Source organism: Rhinopithecus bieti, unplaced genomic scaffold (genome assembly GCF_001698545.2).
Source record: "Rhinopithecus bieti isolate Rb0 unplaced genomic scaffold, ASM169854v2 scaffold_11508, whole genome shotgun sequence".
NCBI classification, from domain to species: Eukaryota; Metazoa; Chordata; class Mammalia; order Primates; family Cercopithecidae; genus Rhinopithecus; species Rhinopithecus bieti.
In genome coordinates this window covers 1,086,680-1,107,276 of record NW_016806932.1, presented here as the reverse complement: position 1 = coordinate 1,107,276, position 20,597 = coordinate 1,086,680, and the positions used below count along the sequence as shown (strand labels likewise).

Genomic DNA, 20,597 nt, shown 5'->3' with positions numbered 1-20,597 from the left:
ACTCTTAACCTACACCAATGTTTTTATCCACCTTCCTCAGCAACTTGGCAATTAGGAAAGACTGAAAATATTTGACATTAAACCCATTTCCTACATTTTAATCCTTTTCCTCATTAGAGGGATTTATTATAGGGAAGAAAAAAATCTGATTTTGAATCTTGAAATCTAAATAGCCTGGCCAGCATTATTTTACCTTTTATGACATTCCTAAATAAAAATTTTAAATATAACCAAATTGAAACCCGTAGTCTTTAATCACCCAAAGAGCTTATGCAAATACTTTCCTTACTATAATGATGTTATGATGAATCTTTTCTAAAGAGAATAAATGTTTCCTAATGACCATATTTTATTTCCATAAGTATATGTGGCATTTGAAGTCTATCATAGTTACCAAGTTTTCTCTAAACAAGGAAATACAGAAAAGATCCCATAATGCCATACTTTTTTAAAAAATTGAGACACATAATCTAATTTGTGTTTTTTATTATTTAAAAATTTTTTACTATTACTTTTTTTTGAGACAGTGTCTCACTCTGCACCCAGGCTGGAGTGCAATGGCACTATCATGACTCACTGTAGTCTTAACCTCCCCAGGTTCAGGTGAGCCTCCCACCTCATCGTCCCGAGTAGCTGAAACTACAGGCATGTGCCACCACTCCAGGCTCATTTTTCTATTTTTTTGTACAGACAGAGTTTCACCATGTTGCCCAGGCTGGTCTCAAACTCCTGGACTCAATCCACCCACCTTGGCCTCCTAAAGTGCTGGAATTTACAAATGTGAGCCAGTGTGCTGGGTATACTACTGTATCTATTTTCCTAAAATTTTAAAAATCTCATAACTTTATAGAATGACCTTGAGGGAGGGAGGGAAGTAGAGAGGGAGAGAGGGAGGGAGAGAGAGAGAGAGAGAGAGAAAGAGAGAGAGGAGTCTCGCTCTGTCACCTAGGCTGGGGTGCAGTGGCGCTATCCAGCTCACTGCAACCTTGACATACAGGGTTCAAGCAATCCTCCTACCTCACCCTTCCAAGTAGCCGGGACCACAGGTGTGTGCCACCACACTGGGCTAGGTGTCTGTTTTTGTTTGTTTGTTTTTTGTAGAGATGTGGTTTCCCTGTGTTTCCTAGGCTGATCTTGAACTCCTGGGCTCAAATGATCCTCCCGACTTGGCCTCTCAAAGTGCTGAGATTACAGGCATGAGCCACCATGCCCAGCCTATGGAATGACTTTTAAAAGAAATGTTTATATGAAATAAAATTTTACCCTCTTGAGAAAATTTTCTAAGAACTCTCCATTTTATAAAGAAAAATATGCAGAGCTTAAAACTTGTCCCTTTTCATTTGTTTGTTCTTGACAATACATATGTTTACATGTATGTGTGTGTAAATATACATACACTATGACAGTTATGTATATTAAAAAACATCTTCCTAAGGTAATAAATACTACCCATTTATGATATAATTGCATATTTACAGCTTATTAAGAGTTTTAAGAAATAGTTTAAAATTTCTGTGGGTACATAGTGGGTGTGTATCTTTTTCTTTTGTTTTGTTTTGTTTTGTTTTTTTCTTGAGGCAGAGTCTCATTCTTTCGCCCAGGCTGGAGTGCAGTGGTACAATCTTGGCTCACTGCAACCTCCATCTCCTGGGTTCAAGCTGTTCTCCTGCCTCAGCCTCCCAAGTAACTGGGATTACGGGTACTCGCCACCACACCTGGCTAATTTTTGTATTTTTAGTTGAGATGGGGTTTCACCATGTTGGCCAGGCTGGTCTTGAACTTCTGACCTCAAGTGATCCACCTGCCTCAGCCTCCCAAGGTGCTGGGATTATAGGCTTGAGCCACTGCACCCAGCCCATAGTAGGTGTATGCCTTTATGAGGTATGTGAGATATTTTGGTACAGGTATGAGATTATTTGGTAATAGTCACATCATGGAAAATTGTATATACCATCCTCTCAAGCATGTATCCTTTGTATTACAAGCAATCCATTATACTCTATTAGTTACTTTAAATGTACAATTAAATTATTATTAAACTATAATAATTCTGTTGTGCTATCAAATACTAGGCCTTTTTTATTCATTCTTTTTTGTTTTTGTTTTTGTTTGTTTGTTTTTTGAGACAAAGTCTTGCTTTGTTGCCCAGGCTGGAGGGCAGTGGCGTGGTCTCAGCTCACTGCATCCTCCGCCTCCCAGGTTCAAGCAATTCTCCTGCAGCCTCCTGAGTAGCTGGGATTACAGGTGCACACCACCATGCCTGGCTAATTTTTTTTGCAATCTCTGCCTTCTGAGTTCAAGTGATTCTCCTGCCTCCATCTCCCAAGTAGCTGGGATAACAGGCGTGTGCCACCACACCTGGCTGATTTTTGTATTTTTAGTAAAGACAGGGTTTCACTGTGTTGGTCAGGCTGGTCTCGAACTCCCGGCTGGTCTCGAACTCCTGACCTCAGGTGATCCACCTGCCTTGGCCTCCCAAAGTGCTGGGATTACAGGCGTGAGCCACGGTGCCTGGCCCTGGCTGATTTTTGTATTTTTAGTAGAGACGGGATTTCAGCATGTTGGCCAGGCTGGTCTCCAACTCTTGACCTCAAGTGATCCGCCCACCTCGGCCTCAAAATGCTGGGATTACAGGCATGAGCCATGATGCCCTGCCTTTTTTATTCTTTCTATTTTTTTTTTTGTACCATCCCCACCTTCCCCCATCCCCCACTACCCTTCCCAGCCTCTGGTAACCATCCTTCTATTCTCTGTGAGTTTAATTGTTTTGACTTTCAGATCCTACAAATAAGTGAGACTATGTGATGCTTGTCTTTCTGTGCCTGGCTCATTTCACTTAACCCAGTGACCTCCAGTTCCATCCATGTTGTTTCAAGTTCCATTTTTTTTATGACAGAATAGTACTCCATTGTATATAAATAACACATTTTCTTTATCCATTCATCTGTTGATGGACACTTAGGTTGCTTCCAAATCTTGGTTATTGTAAACAGTGCTGCAACAAACATGAGAGTGCTGATATATCTTCGATGTACTGATTTTCTTTCTTTTGGATATATACCCAGCAGAGAAATTGCTGGATCATGTAGTAGCTCTTTGTTTAGTGTTTTGAGGAACCTCCAAACTGATCTCCATAGTGGTTGTGCTAATTTACATTCCCACCAATAGAGTATTGAGGGTTCCCTTTTCTCTGCATCCTCAGCAGTGTTTGTTATTCCCTGTCTGGATAAAGCCATTTTAACTGGGGTGAGATGATACTTCATTGTAGTTTTGAATTGCATTTCTCTGATGAACAATGATGTGGAGCACTTTTTCATATGCCTGTTTGCCATTGTCTTCTTTTAAGAAATGTTTATTCAAATCTTTTGCCCATCTTTTAATTGGATTTATTAGACTTTTTCCTTATAGAGTTGTTTGAGCTTCTTATATATTCTGATTATTAATCCCTTGTTAGATGAGTAGTTTACAAATATTTTCTCCCATTCTGTGGGTTGTCTCTTCACTTTGTCAGCTGTTTCCTTTGCTGCACAGAAGCTTTTTAACTTGATGTGATCCCATTTGTTCATTTTTGCTTTGGTTGTCTGTGCTTGTGAAGTATGACTCAAGAAATTTTTGCTCAGACCAATGTCCTGGAGAGTTTCCCCAATGTTTTCTTATAGTACTTTTATAATTTGAGGTCTTAGATTTAAGTCTTTATTTTTATTTTATTTTTCTATAAGGTGAGATAGGGGTCTAGTCTTATTCTTTTGCATGTGGATATCCAGTTTTTCCAGCACCATTTAATGAAGAGATGGTCTTTCCCCCAATGTATGTTCTTGGCACCTTTGTCAAAAATGTGTTCACTATAGGTATGTGGATTTGTTTCTGGGTTCTCTGTTTTGTTCCATTGGTCTATTTGTCTGTTTTTGTGCCAATACCATGCTGTTTTTGTCTATAGCTTTGTGTGAGGTCAGGTATTGTGATTTCTCTAGTCTTGTTATTTTTACTCAGGAGAGCTTTGGCTATTTTGGATCTTTTCTGATTCCATGTAAGTTTTAGGATTGCTTTTTCTATTTCTGTGAAGAATGGCATTGTGATTTTTGTGGGGATTGCATTGAATCTGTAGATTGCTTTGGATAGTATGAGCATTTTAACAATATTGATTCTTCCAATCCATAAATATGGAATAGCTTTCCTTTTTTTTTTTTTTTTTTTTTTGAGACAGAGTCTTGCTCTGTTGCCAGGCTGGAGTGCAGTGGCACCATCTCAACTCACTGTAACCTCTGCCTCCCGGGTTCAAGTGATTTCCCTGCCTCAGCCTCCTGAGTACCTGGTACTACAGGTGCGTGCCACCACACCCCACTAATTTTTGTATTTTTTGTAGAGACGGGGTTTCACCATGTTGGCCAGGATGGTCTTGATTTCTCGACCTCATCATCCTCCTGCCTTGGCTTCCCAAAGTGCTGGGATTACAGGCGTGTGCCACTGTGCCTGGCCATCTTTCACTTCTTTGGTTAAGTTCATTCTTAGGTATTTGATTTTATTTGTGGCTGTTGTAAATGGGATTACTTTTTAAATTTGTTTTTCATATTATTTACTGCTGGCATATAGAAATGCTACTGATTTTTGTTATGTTGGTTTTGTGTCCTGCAACTTTGCTGACTTTGTTTATCAGTTCTAATAGATTTCCTTTTTTTTTTTTTTTAAATTGGGCATGGTGTCATTTGCCTATAGTCCCAGCTACTGGGGAGGCTGGGGTGGGGTGTGGAAGTATCTTTCTCTCTTTTTTTTTTTTTTTTTTTGAGATAAGGTCTCACTCTGTTGCCCAGGCTGGAGTGCAGTGGCAAGATCTTGGCCCACTGCAGCCTCTGCCTCCCAGGCTCAAGTGATCCTTCTGCCTCAACTTCCTGAGTAGCTGGGGCTACAGGCACATGCCACCACGCCTGGCTAATTTTTGTATTTTTTGTAGAGATGGGATTTTGCCATGTTGCCGAGGCTGGTCCTGAACTCCTGGACTCAAGGGATCCACCTGGCTCGGCCTCCCAAAGTGCTAGGATTACATGTGTGAGCCACTATGCCCAGCCCTCTTGTGGAATCTTTAGGTTTTTCCAAATATAAGCTCGTATCACCTGCAAACAAGGATAATTTGACTGTTTCCTTTTCCTTTCCAATTTGGAAGCCCTTTATTTCTTTCTCATCTGATTGCTTTAGCTCAGACATCTAGTACTATGTTAAATAACAGTGGTGAAAGTGGGCATAGTTTGTCATGCTCCAGATCTAAGAGGAAAGGCTTTCTGTTTTCCCCCGTTTCGTATGATACTAGTTGTGGGTCTGTCATATATAGTTTTGAGGTTCTTGCTATTTTCCTTTTTTTTTTTTTTTTTTTTTTTTTTGTTGTTGTTGTTTGTTGTTGTTGAGACGGAGTCTCGCTCTGTCGCCCAGGCTGGAGTGCAGTGGCCGGATCTCAGCTCACTGCAAGCTCCGCCTCCCGGGTTTAAGCCATTCTCCTGCCTCAGCCTCCCAAGTAGCTGGGACTACAGGCGCCCGCCACCTCGCCCGGCTAGTTTTTTTTTGTGTGTGTGTATTTTTAGTAGAGACGGGGTTTCACCGTGTTAGCCAGGATGGTCTCGATCTCCTGACCTCGTGATCCGCCTGTCTCGGCCTCCCAAAGTGCTGGGATTACAGGCTTGAGCCACCGCGCCCGGCTGAGGTTTGCTATTTCTATACCTAGTGTTTTGAGGGTTTTTATTATGAAGGAATATTGAACTTTATCAGATAATTTGTTGGCATCGATTGAAATTATTATATGGTTTTTGTCCTTCAAAGAATGGAGTTTTAATTTTTAGGCAATTTCATTTAAAATGACTTTTTTAAACCTTGATATCAAATATATAATATATGTTTGCATTATATATATAATGCAAATACATGAGCAGTTCTGTCTATTGGTGTATTTTCTAAAAAGGCTAATCTTATTACACAATGTTTAATTCTTTTTTTCTTTTTTTTTTGAGACAGTCTCGCTCTGTCATCTAGGCTGAAGTGCAGTGGTGTGATCTTGGCTAACTGTAACTTCCACCTCCCTGGTTCAAGCGATTCTCCTGCCTCACCCCCTGAGTAGTTGGGCTTACAGGTGCCCATCAGCATGCCTGGGTAATTTTGTATTTTGATTTTGGTAGAGTTGGAGTTTCACCATGTTGGCCAGGCTGATCTCAAACTCCTGACCTCAAGTGGCCTCCCAAAGTGCTAGGATTATAGGCATGAGCCACTGAGCCCGTCCAAGTTATTTATTAAGAATTTTTATTATACGTTGAGAAAAGGAGAGATTTTTTTTTCCTAGTAGAATGCTATATATTCAAGTTTTAAATGCTTTTACGTATCTAATCTTCTTATGTTGGGTTATTGGTTTCAAATTTTGGAAGTGATACCTTCCAAATTCTTTTGTTGCCTCTTATTACAGTTTAAAGCTAATTTGATTGAATACCTTTTGATCTTCTTTCTGTGGCTGTTAATTTTTTTCTTTTATTAAAATTAAAATAAAATATGTGTAGGACCCGAAGAGAAATCAATTTTTGTCTTTTTTTTTTTTTCTCTTTTTTTTTTTTTTTTTTTTTTAATCAGTAGAAAGCTTTATTTGCCAGGCTAAATGATAAACTAACATCATGATTTAGGCTAAGTAAAAAACTAATATCATCTTTTCTTTCAGATCTCTATAAAATGGACTCCAAAGAGCTAACTTTGTACCATTCATAGCAGTCTTGAAGGTAAAAACAAATCTTTTATTTGTGTTTACTAAGATCATACTTATTGATAATCAAGGGCTTTAGTAGGATTGCCTTGGTCTTGGCATTCAAGGAGAATTTATTTTGGCATTTAGATAGTAATAGTCAGGGGCTGGGCACAGTGGCTTACGCCTATAATCCCAGCACTTTGGGAGGTCAAGGTGGGCGGATCACAAGATCAGGAGTTCAAGACCAGCCGGACCAACGTGGGGAAACCCCATCTCTACTAAAGATACAAAAATTAGCTGGGTGTGGTGGCATGTGCCTGTAATCCCAGCTACTGGGGAGGCTGAGGCAGGAGAATCATTTAAACTCTAGAGGCGGAGGTTGTAGTGAGCCAAGATCACACCACTGCACTTCAGCCTGGGTGACAGGGCAAGACTCTGTCTCAAAAAAAAAAAAAAAAAAAAAAAGAGACTAGCCAGGACAACACGGCAAAACCTCTTCTCTAGATAGTAATAGTCAAAGACACTAAAGGAGAAAGGAATCTTTTGATATAGTATTCATCCATGCGTACACTGAAAAAATTACAAAATATAGTCTAAATTATTCTCTAACTGAAACAGTGAATATTCTGCATTTTATAAATTTTAATTTGAGGTTTGCTCATAAATATTATAGTGGAATGTTTAAACTTATACATTTATTTCTGAAAAAAATGTTTAATGTTCCCTGTTTCCTTCAGGTTAATGGCCATTATTAACATGTTTTCCCAGCTATTAAAGTTGCTATTCTAGAATAGCATTATTACAAAAATATTCTAATATATTTAAATGTGATTGCCATCAAGTTATGAAATTATGTCAAGTTGAGGCACATAAATAGTTTAAATATTTGTGTGTATCATCACTGCATAGAGTTTAAAATAGTCTTCATTACAATATGATTAAGAATAAAATAGCCTCCTTTTTTACTATTAATTTTAAGTAATATTTTACATGATTATTTAATGATTTCATATTCTGCCAATATTTATTGAGAACCTACTATGTATAATGTGTGGCATTAGGCATAATGGATAATAGAATTATAAACTAAGCTGTTTTTCTGGCACATTATTTATAATCTAGTTGAGGATGTGACATATACACAAAAAAGCAAAATTTGCCAAAATATAACTCCCATAATTTTAGATAAATACTTTTCCCCATGCACATCAAGTATCTGAAGAAAGGATAAAGTATTGTTTAAAATTGAAAGCTTAAAATTCTTACCCAAGAAGGGTTAAAATATTTTATCTTCAGACCTTCTAAAGGCATAATCAGACAATCTTTTTGACGTGTACTTTGGTTGGAATTATTGTTGGTGCCAAACTTTATTCCCTATGCTATACTTAGGAGAACTCAGACATCTGTTTCCTTGACCAATTTTAGGTTCCCAAGGATTTTAATTTCTCGGAGATATTTATAGATGTAGGAAAAGTACTTTTGGAAGATTTATGCTGTTAGTAATTTTTTCCCTTTATATTCATGCTTTGCATTTAGGGAGAACATAGACTTGCAATGTTTTCTCCATGCTAGGAATCCAAAGTAATATGGTATACACAGATACCAAAATATAAAGAGGAAGCTAGGAAAAATAGGTGCTAAAAATAGTGTCTTCATGTAGCATAAAATTCACAAAATATAAAAAGAGAAGTCTCAGAAAGAAACAAGTTAAGAGGTTCCGAGGGAACAACTTTATAACTGTACTTTTGTTTTTTTTACTCCAAATATTTTGTTGTTGTTTTCTTTGGCCAGTAATTTGTCATACTTCAATATATAATAGCAGTATTAATAGGAAAAATGAATAGTATACAATTTGAAATTGAACATGAACTGAGATACATAATATACAATATAAAGTTGAACATGGACTGAACTTCCCGGGAAACTAAATACCAGATTAGATGAGAAAAGGTCTAAAATATCTAATTTATTCAAGAGACTTTTCATATATAACAAAACATCAATGAAATGAAAACTAGAGCTGGTTTCTCTGAAGCTTTTCTGTTTGGGCATATAAAGTTTCTTTTGTAAGGAAGGGTGGTTTAATATTAACTTAAGTGACATTTTGCCTCTTCACAGATGCTAGTGTTACTTCTTCATTCTGGCCCAGCTGAGAGAAAGGTGTAGCAGAAGTCAATCTTAAAACAAATTGAGAATCTTAGTTACATGAAAAGAAATTATTATAAACAAGAGAGAAATTTGTTGAAGAAAAAGTACATTGTAAAATTCATTTTTTAAAATGTTCTTCTCTATAAACCAAATAGTTCCAAGTTCATAATTCACCACAAAAGCTTGTGGTTTGTTGCTTGGGATATTGAAAGATAACAAAAACTAAACTACGCTCTTAGTAAAGCCTGCTTTATGGCCCAACATGTGGACAATTTTTGTAAATATTTTCTTTAAAATATTTCTTCAAAATAGTGAGTACTCTTCAGTTGTTGTGTATTATTGTGTAGGTTTGTTAATTATGCTGTTCAAATCTTTGTTCTCATATTTTTTTCCTATCAATTACTGAGAGACTTATGGGAAACATCTCACTATAATTGTGAATTTGTCTGTTTTTCTTGTAATTCTGTCATTTGCCTTACATATTTGGAGGCTATGTTATAAGTTGCATACAGATTTATAATAATTATTTTATTTATTTTTTTACTTATTTTGAGACAGAATCTTGCTCTGTCACCCAGGCTAGAGTGCGGTGGTACAATATTGGCTCACTGCAACATCTGCCTCCCAGGTTCAAGCGATTTTCCTGCCTTAGCCTCCTGAAAAGCTGGGACTACAAGTGCACGCCACCACACCAGACTAATTTTTGTATTTTTAGTAGAGATGGGGTTTCAACATGTTTGCCAGGCTGGTCTCAAACTCCTGACCTCAAGGGATCTGCCTGCCTTGGCCTCCCAAAGTGCTGGGAGTACAGGTGTTAGCCACCACACCTGGCCAGATTTACAATAGTTAAATACTGCTTGTGAATGGAACTTTTAAATATTATTAAGTACCATTGCCCCTTCTTTTCAAGTGTATTTGTAACCATCTCTTGAAACATTGTTATCATGAGTGCTTTAAAATCTTTATCAGATAATTCTAACGTCTTTGCCATCTTGATGTTGCCATTTCTTTACATTCAGTTTGAGATCTTCCTGATTTTTGGTATAAGTGATTTCCAATAGAAACTGACATTTTCATAATTTGTCATTAGACTTTGAATCTTAATGTTTTAACCAAACTTTTCATTATGGCAAAATATACATAACAAAAATTACTATTTTAATGATTAGTTATTTACATTTTGAGACAGGGTCTCACTCTGTTGCCCAGGCTGGAGTGCAGTGGCACAATCGTAGCTTACTGCAGCCTCAACCTCCCCAGGCTCAGGTGATCCTCCTGCCCCAGCCTCCTGAGTAGCTGGGACTGCAGGCGTATTCCACCATGCCCAGCTAATTTTTTTATTTTTTGTAGAGACAGGGATTCACTATGTTTCCCAGGCTGGTCTTGAACTCCTGGGCTCAAGTGATTTGCCTGCCTCCACCTCCCAAAGTGTTGGGATTAAAGGCAAGAGTCACCACACCTGGCCTATTTTAATGATTTTTAAGTGTGCAGTTCAGTGGCATTAAGTGCATTCACATTGTTTTACAAGCACCACCATGACTCATCTCCAGAATTTTTCATCTTATCAAACTGAAACTCTGTACTCACTAAATAATAACCACCCGTTGTCCCCCTTTCCCAACCCTACTTACCACCATTCTGCTTTCTGCCTCTGTGAATTTGTCTTTTCTAGATACTTCATGTAAGTGTAATTACCTAATATTTGTCTTTTTCTTTCTGGCTTATTTCGCTTAGCACAGTGTCTCCAAGGTTTATGCATGTTGTAACGTGTCAGAATTCTTATCCTTTTTATGGCATAATAATATTCCATTGTAAGGATATGCTACGTTTTGTTTATCCATTCACCTGTCAATGGATATTTGGGTTATTTCTACCTTTCAGCTATTATGAATATTGCTGCTTCAAACATTTGTGTACAAATATCTGTTTGAGTCCCTGCTTTCAATTCTTTGTGTACATACCCAGAACTGAAATTGCTAGATCTTATGGTAATTATATGTTTAGCTTCTTGAGGAACTGCCATACTGTTTTCCATAGCGGCTGTACCATATTACGTTCCCATCAGCAATACACAAGCATTCCAATTTCTCTGCATTTTCCCCAACATTTTCTTTTCCTTTTTTTTTTTTTTTTTTTTTTTTGGTAATAGCCATCCCCGTGGGTGTGAAGTGGTATCTCATTGTGGTTTTGATTTGCATTTCCCAAATGATTAATGATATTGAGTATCTTTTCATATGCTTATTTTATTGATTGACTGATTGATTGATTGAAATGGAGTCTTGCTCTGTCACTCAGGCTGGAGTGCAGTGGCACGATCTTGGCTTGCTGCAACATCTGCCTCCTAGGTTCAAGTGATTCTCATTCCTCAGCCTCCTGAGTAGCTGGGATTACAGGCACGTGCCACCACGCCCAGCTACTTTTTGTATTTTTGGTAGAGATGGGGTTTCACCATGTTGGCCAGGCTGGTCTTGAACTCCTGACCTCCGGTGATCCGCCCACCTCAGCCTCCCAAAATGCTGAGATTACAGGTGTGAGCCACTGCGCCTGGCCTTATCTTCTCTTTTTTCAGATTGGGCAACATCTCATTCTATAAAATAGATTGTTACTCTGTTTCTCTTTGTGAATCTTATTTGAACTTTCTGTTTTAGTTAGCTCTTTTTAGACATTATTCTTCAAGAGAAGGGGAGGCACTACTTCCTTTACTGCCGGATATAGCTAGAAATCCAGGTTCCCTATTCAGCCTCCATTGACACCTGAGCTCTGGTTTGGTGTGTGCTCCTTGTTACCTGTTACTGCTGGAAAGGGGGTTTTGACTCCCGTGTGATCTCTACCGATATCACTGTGGGAGGAGCATGCTCGTACTGGTTGGCTGGGATGAAAGTTCCAGTTCCTACTTGGCATTCTGTGACATCACCCTGGCAATAGTGTTAGGATTCCTCGTGACAGCCTTGTGAGGGTGGAATTCTAGGCTCCCCTTAGCCTTTGCTGGCATGGTTGGGGACGTGGCGCCACAGTTTTTCCCCGTGGTATTTGCTTTAGTAGAACAGTTATTGTCTAAAAGTGTTATCTTTTATTAAGTTGCCCTTTTCCTGCTTCTTTGGCTAAAGAGAACAGACTTTTATGGGGACCTCATTTGTATGTTTCCATCAGCATTTCTGGGTTGCTGGCTTCTTTAACTCTAAGTCTGGGATATATGAGTCAAAGATAAACCCTGTGGCTCACACTTGTAATCCCAGTGCTTTGGCAGGCCAACATGGGAGAATTGCTTGAGGCCAAGAGTTTGAGACCAGCCTGAGCAATGTAGTGAGTGCCCATCTTTACAAAATTAAAAAAAAAAAAAAATAGCCAGGCATTGTTATGTGTACCTGTCCTCCAAGCTACTTGGGACGCTGAGGCAGGAGGTTCACACGAGGCCAGGAGGTGGAGGCTGCAGTGAGCCATGATTGTGTCACTGTACTCCAGCCTGGGCAACAAAGCAATACCCTGTCTCTTAAAAAAAAAAAAAAAATCCCACAGGAGGGAACCTCACCATCCTGTTGTTCTTCAGGTCTTGAATAGTTCTAGCTGTTCTTCCTTCTTTCTACTTTTCAGGTAGAGATGGGGTTTCACCATGTTGAACATCAGGGGTCTCCTGATGTTTGCTTTATATATAATTTCCAGAGGTTTTAAATTATACGTATGAGGAGGGATAGGGAAAAGTATATCTCCATCTTCCCAGAAGCAGAAGTCAGCTTATTTAAAGTCCTTGTCTGCCAATTCCATCATTTCTGGTTTTGTTTCTATGGTTTGATTTTTTTTCCCCTGGTTGTGAGTCCTATTTTCCTGCTTCTTTGCAAGTCAAGTAAGTTATGATTGGATGCTGCACGTAGTGATTATTACATTGAGTCTCTGTTACTTCCTTTAAGGGTGTCAAATTTTATTTTGGCAAGTGGTTAAGTTTCTTGCAGATCAGGTTGATCTTTTTGAGGCTTTTTTTTTTTCCTGTGCCGGAGTCTCACTCTGTTGCCCAGGCTGGAGTGCAGTGGCGTGAGGCTTATTTTTAAGTTTTGATAGGGTGAACGTAGATTAGCCATTATTCCAGGTCTGTGTTAGCCCTTCTAGGTGTTAGGTTTTAGGACCTTTCTAAGCTCTTTACTGAATCCCCGTGGTGTTCATTGAGGTGTTTCAGTGCTGACTATTCAGAATGCTTATATCTCCCAGATTATGTGTATTATTCTTTGCCCAACTCTGCATATGCAATTTGTTATTCAGCCAAAGATTACATTCCCTATGCAGATATCTGAAGCTTTTCTTCTGCATAGCATTTTCCTGTGCTGAACTCTACTGTGCAAATTCCAACTGTTTCAGCATCCCAAAACTCTGAGAACTGTCTCTTAAACTCATTTAGATTGTTCTATTGCAGTCTAGAAATTGCCTCTAGATAGAAAGCCAGGGAATATGGCCAGCTTGCTTGCCTGATTTTTTTCCCTCATATCTCAGGGATTGCTGTCTTTTGCTACCTATTACATAATGTCTGGTATCAGCTGTTTCACATGTTTTGTCCAGTGTTTTAGTGATTTATTGCAGAAGGGCAAAATCCAGTTCCAATTACTCTGCCTTGGCTAAAAGCATAAATCTCTTTCTTAGTTTTTAGTTATAAAGGAAAAGAAGGTCAGGGTTTGTTTTTTTCCTGTCTTGTTCGTTCGTTCGTTCGTTCTTTCTTTCTTTCTTTCTTTCTTTCTTTCTTTCTTTCTTTCTTTCTTTCTTTCTTTCTTTCTTTCTTTCTTTCTCTCTCTCTCTTTCTTTCTTTCTTTTCTTTCTCTTTCTTTCTTTCCTTCTTTCTTTCTTTCTCTTTCTTTCCTTCCTTCCTTCCTTCCTTCCTTCCTTCCTTCCTTCCTTTCTTCCTTTCTTCCTTTTTTTTTTGTAATCTAGGAACTTAGAGCCATGTTTTATCATAGAAACAAAAAATAAATAGGATAACAATAAAAAGACAGTTGTGGGCACAGGAATTTTGTTTCAGCTTTCTCTCACACATTTAGAGGAACAGTTAAGTAAAAGATAATACAGTCACATGAAGGGATATAACAGTTATATGGAATGTTTTTCAAAAGCTTTCGATAATGTAGAATAATGCTTATAGATAATGTGAGTGGAAAAGTATGATGCAAGGGTGCACCTATTCCTGTCTCAACTGTGGAAATAATATACATGCATGAAAAAATACTGGAAAGAAATATCCCAAAATGTTAATAGAACCTATTTCTGGATATTAAGATTATGAGTCATTTAAATTTTCTCTTTTAGACTTTTCTAAAGTTTCTGGAATGATCTTGTATTATTTTTATAATGAAAACCATTTTCAAACAGGTGAGTTTTGCTCACTCCTCTTTGGAAATCAGCAGACCTGACTAGGAGAACTCATAGTCAAAGTTGAGAAACCAGCAAAAGGCAAAATGGATTGAACATGGGTCCTATCTGTAGAGACTATTATTATAAAAATAAATGGGATGGCAGGCACAGGGAGGAAGGAGCAGGAGCAGGGGGAGAGGCAGAAATGAACTAACAAGTAAAAGCACGTGACAGATATATTTTGGAGGAAGAACTACCTCAGGAAATGGGATAATTTTTCAGGTAAAATTTTCTATATTCTAAGAGAAATTAAAGTAGTCATGGTACTGATGACATAAGAGATTAGACATGAAATAATTATAAGATTGGATGATAAGTGAGCTGGCAGAGCAGCTCTCAAATAAACTGAGAGCAGACCGTTAAGTAAAGGAAAAGCATCTTAGAAAAAGCAAATGATAGAATCAACACTGCTGAAAATAAAATCAATGATAAAGAGACCAAACTTATGAAAGATCATATAAAATGAAGCTCGAATAGTCAGAGATGAAAACTACTGCAGAAAAAAAAATGCTAGATGTGGAAAGCAGACAGCAGAGATCATACATTCACATAACTCATATTTCTAAAAAAGAGAACTCAAAGATAAATCAGAAGAAAACTTTCACGAAAGAAAGTTAGGTTGAAAGTCTACATTCAAAGTATTCATTGTATATTTCCCATTGTATGATTCCCCCATTAAGAGTCATACACTTTTGACTGGGTGCAGTGGCTCACACCTGTAATCCTAGCATTTTGGGAGGCTGAGATGGGCGGATCACTTGAGGTCAGCAGTTCAAAACCAGCCTGGCCAACGTGATGAAACCCCATCTCTACTAAAAATACAAAAAAATTAGCCAGCCATGAGGTGGGCGCCTGTAATCCCAGCTACTTGGGAGGCTGAGGCAGGAGAATAGCTTGAACCTGGGAGACGGAGGTGGCAGTGAGCCAAGATCACGCCACTGCACTCAAGCCTGGGCAACGAGTGAGACTCTGTCTCAAAAAAAAAAAAAAAAAAAAAAAGAATCAAATCATACATTTTTTTGACACATAACTGAACCTGAACCTGAAGGATTATAAAAAGAATCTTACAATCATATAGAAGAAAAATCAATGAGAAAATAAGTCAAGCTGGTCTGAGACTTGTAAACTACAAGTAGATACTAGAAGAGAAGAGAAGAATTTTTACCAAACTCAATTTTTTTAGGTTCTGTAATAAATTTATTCAGAAGGTTTTTCAAAAATTTCCTTTTTTACAGTAAGAGACTTCAACAAGAATATTGAAACTTCAATAAGAATAACTTATCTCAACAATATGTTAGTTCATTTCACATGTATTACACATCTAACATGGTATGAGACACAATAAATACAAAAATTAATAACATTAGTGTTCTCAAGTGATATACAACCAATCAGTTTCTTGACATCTATAAGCAAAGAGGCCAAGTAAGGCAAAAGATCTCAGTTTAACAGGTTCCTCAGTGAAGGGCAATAGAAGGGGTCAATAGGGTAGAAAAGGAGAAATGAGATAACTTTAGGTCATTTGTAGGGGAAGAGCATGAGAATGATGCCCATCAAATAAGTAAGTATTAATAAAATTGAAAGCTAATACACACTATGTAGACACTGGATTCTGCAGAAGAGGGCAGTTGGCAGGATAGGATATCAGAGGCACATATGAAGGGCACATAAATAAAGCTATTAGGTAAAACAAAAGTATATTCATTGAGTTTATAGCTTTGCTTGCATGTCTTAGTTTATGTTCCCCAAAACAAAGCTCATAGAACAAAGTTTTCCAGCTGAGTGCATATTGTTAATCCTGATCATAGGAGCACCAAAATGTACTTCTGTTAATCCAGCAAATTCCATACATATAACTCCTTGCCTCTGTTTGGTAGCAGACATTGTATTTCCTCATATTTAAAAATGTGACATCTGGTCAGCTAGGCTGTCATGCACATCTACACCCACAGATATATATTTTGGATATATGATAATTTAGGATTTATAGTCCTTAATGAAGTTTCCTGAATAAACAACTTTAAGATTTTATACCATCAGTCAAAATTGATAACGTATAAATGGAGATATTGTGGTAAGAAAATATTGGTGGTCATTGAATCTGACTAAACATTGTCTTCTTCTGATCTATAAGTCAGACAATAAAATTTTTTATCATATTATGGAGAACTTCTGTAATTGAGTTAACTACAGGATGCTAAAAAATAAAGGGGCCTTAGGAGGTTCCAAGATGGCCAAATAGGAACACCTCCAGTCTGCAGCTCCCAGTGTGAGTGACGCAGAAGACAGATGATTTCTGCATTTCCAACTGAGGTACTGGGTTCATTTCACTGGGGCTTGTCAGACAGTGGGTGCAGCCCACAGACCAGGGCAGGGCATCACCTTACCCGGGAAGTGCAAGGGGTCAGGGAATTCCCTTTCCTAGCAAAGGGAAGTCATGACAGATGGTACCTGGAAAATTGGGACACTCCCACCCTAATACTACGCATCTCACTGGGGCATGTCGGACAGTGGGGACAGGACAGTGGGTGCAGCCCACCGAGCGAGAGCTGAAGCAGGGCAAGGCATCACCTCACCTGGGAAGCACAAGGGGTAAGGGAATTCCCTTCCCTAGCCAAGGGAAACTGTGACACACAGCACCTGGAAAATCAGGTCACTCCCACCCTAATACTGCACTTTTCCAAGGGTCTTAGCAAATGGCACACCAGGAGATTATATCCTGCACCTGACTTGGAGGGTTCCACACCCTTGGGGCCTCCCTCATTGCTAGCACAGCAGTCTGAGATCTAGCTGCAAGGCAACAATGAGGCTGGGGGAGGGGCGTCCACCATTGCTGAGGCTTGAGTAGGTAAACAAAGCGGCTGGAAAGCTCGAACTGGGGGGAGCCCACTGCAGCTCAAGGAGGCCTGCCTGCCTCTGTAGACTCCACCTCTGGGGACAGGGCTTAGCCAAACAAAAGGCAGTAGAAATCTCTGCAGATTTAAATGTCCCTGTCTGACAGCTTTGAAGAGAGTAGTGGTTCTCCCAGCATGGAGTTTGAGATCTGAGAATGGACAGTCTGCCTCCTCAAGTGGATTCCTTATCTCTGAGTAGGCTAACTGGGAGGCACCGCCCAGTAGGGGCAGACTGACACCTCACACGGCTGGGTACCCCTCTGAGACAAAGCTTCCAGAGGAAGGATCAGGCAGCAACATTTGCTGTTCAGCAATATTCACTCTTCTGCAGCCTCCACTGCTGATACTCAGGCAAACAGGGTCTGGAGTGGACCTCCAGCAAACTCCAACAGACCTGCAGCTGAGGGTCCTAACTGTTAGAAGGAAAACTAACAAACAGAAAGGACATCCACACCAAAACCCCATCTGTATGTCACCATCATCAAAGACCAAACGTAGGAAAACCACAAAGATGGGAAAACACAGCAGAAAAGCTGAAAATTCTAAAATCAGAGCGACTCTCCCCTCCAAAGAAACGCAGCTCCTTGCCAGTAACAGAACAAAGCTGGATGGAGAATGACTTTGATGAGTTGAGAGAAGAAGGTTTCAGACGATCAGACTTCTCCAACCTAAAGGAGGAAGTTCGAACCCATGGCAAAGAAGCTAAAACTTTGAGAAAAGATTAGATGAGTGGCTAACTAGAATAACCAATGTAGAGAAGTCCTTAAATGACCTGATAGAGCTGAAAACTGTGGCACAAGATCTACATGACAAATGCACAAGCTTTAGTAACTGATTCCATCAACTGGAAGAAAAGGTATCAGTGATTGGAGATCAAATGAATGAAATGAAGNTGTAGACACTGGATTCTGCAGAAGAGGGCAGTTGGCAGGATAGGATATCAGAGGCACATATGAAGGGCACATAAATAAAGCTATTAGGTAAAACAAAAGTATATTCATTGAGTTTATAGCTTTGCTTGCATGTCTTAGTTTATGTTCCCCAAAACAAAGCTCATAGAACAAAGTTTTCCAGCTGAGTGCATATTGTTAATCCTGATCATAGGAGCACCAAAATGTACTTCTGTTAATCCAGCAAATTCCATACATATAACTCCTTGCCTCTGTTTGGTAGCAGACATTGTATTTCCTCATATTTAAAATGTGACATCTGGTCAGCTAGGCTGTCATGCACATCTACACCCACAGATATATATTTTGGATATATGATAATTTAGGATTTATAGTCCTTAATGAAGTTTCCTGAATAAACAACTTTAAGATTTTATACCATCAGTCAAAATTGATAACGTATAAATGGAGATATTGTGGTAAGAAAATATTGGTGGTCATTGAATCTGACTAAACATTGTCTTCTTCTGATCTATAAGTCAGACAATAAAATTTTTTATCATATTATGGAGAACTTCTGTAATTGAGTTAACTACAGGATGCTAAAAAATAAAGGGGCCTTAGGAGGTTCCAAGATGGCCAAATAGGAACACCTCCAGTCTGCAGCTCCCAGTGTGAGTGACGCAGAAGACAGATGATTTCTGCATTTCCAACTGAGGTACTGGGTTCATTTCACTGGGGCTTGTCAGACAGTGGGTGCAGCCCACAGACCAGGGCAGGGCATCACCTTACCCGGGAAGTGCAAGGGGTCAGGGAATTCCCTTTCCTAGCAAAGGGAAGTCATGACAGATGGTACCTGGAAAATTGGGACACTCCCACCCTAATACTACGCATCTCACTGGGGCATGTCGGACAGTGGGGACAGGACAGTGGGTGCAGCCCACCGAGCGAGAGCTGAAGCAGGGCAAGGCATCACCTCACCTGGGAAGCACAAGGGGTAAGGGAATTCCCTTCCCTAGCCAAGGGAAACTGTGACACACAGCACCTGGAAAATCAGGTCACTCCCACCCTAATACTGCACTTTTCCAAGGGTCTTAGCAAATGGCACACCAGGAGATTATATCCTGCACCTGACTTGGAGGGTTCCACACCCTTGGGGCCTCCCTCATTGCTAGCACAGCAGTCTGAGATCTAGCTGCAAGGCAACAATGAGGCTGGGGAGGGGCGTCCACCATTGCTGAGGCTTGAGTAGGTAAACAAAGCGGCTGGAAAGCTCGAACTGGGGGGAGCCCACTGCAGCTCAAGGAGGCCTGCCTGCCTCTGTAGACTCCACCTCTGGGGACAGGGCTTAGCCAAACAAAAGGCAGTAGAAATCTCTGCAGATTTAAATGTCCCTGTCTGACAGCTTTGAAGAGAGTAGTGGTTCTCCCAGCATGGAGTTTGAGATCTGAGAATGGACAGTCTGCCTCCTCAAGTGGATTCCTTATCTCTGAGTAGGCTAACTGGGAGGCACCGCCCAGTAGGGGCAGACTGACACCTCACACGGCTGGGTACCCCTCTGAGACAAAGCTTCCAGAGGAAGGATCAGGCAGCAACATTTGCTGTTCAGCAATATTCACTCTTCTGCAGCCTCCACTGCTGATACTCAGGCAAACAGGGTCTGGAGTGGACCTCCAGCAAACTCCAACAGACCTGCAGCTGAGGGTCCTAACTGTTAGAAGGAAAACTAACAAACAGAAAGGACATCCACACCAAAACCCCATCTGTATGTCACCATCATCAAAGACCAAACGTAGGAAAAACCACAAAGATGGGAAAAACACAGCAGAAAAGCTGAAAATTCTAAAAATCAGAGCGACTCTCCCCCTCCAAAGAAACGCAGCTCCTTGCCAGTAACAGAACAAAGCTGGATGGAGAATGACTTTGATGAGTTGAGAGAAGAAGGTTTCAGACGATCAGACTTCTCCAACCTAAAGGAGGAAGTTCGAACCCATGGCAAAGAAGCTAAAAACTTTGAGAAAAGATTAGATGAGTGGCTAACTAGAATAACCAATGTAGAGAAGTCCTTAAATGACCTGATAGAGCTGAAAACTGTGGCACAAGATCTACATGACAAATGCACAAGCTTTAGTAACTGATTCCATCAACTGGAAGAAAAGGTATCAGTGATTGGAGATCAAATGAATGAAATGAAGCTAGAAGAGAAGTTTAGAGGAAAAAGAGTAAAAAGAAATGAACAAAGCCTCCAAGAAATATGGGACTATGTGAAAAGACCAAATCTACGTCTGATTGGTGTACCTGAAAGTGACAGGGAGAATGGAACCAAGTTGAAAAACACTCTTCAGGATATTATCCAGGAGAGCTTCCCCAACCTAGCGAGGCAGGCCAACATTCAAATTCAGGAAATACAGAGAATGCCACAAAGATACTCCTCAAGAAGAGCTACTCCAAGACATGTAATTGTTGGATTCACCAAAGTTGAAATGAAGGAAAAAATGTTAAGGGCAGCCAGAGATAAAGGTCGAGTTACCCACAAAGGGAAGCCCATCAGACTAACAGCAGATCTCT

General features: G+C 39.6%; 1 protein-coding gene across 1 annotated transcript in view; it reads left to right on the top strand.

Moving 5' to 3' along the window:
- AFG1L (AFG1 like ATPase) overlaps positions 1-20,597 on the top strand; it is a 223,618-nt gene that overhangs the window by 101,202 nt on the left and 101,819 nt on the right. The window contains 2 exon segments of the mRNA XM_017878746.1: positions 6,686-6,691; positions 6,694-6,743. Coding sequence (XP_017734235.1) covers positions 6,686-6,691; positions 6,694-6,743 — 56 coding nt within the window.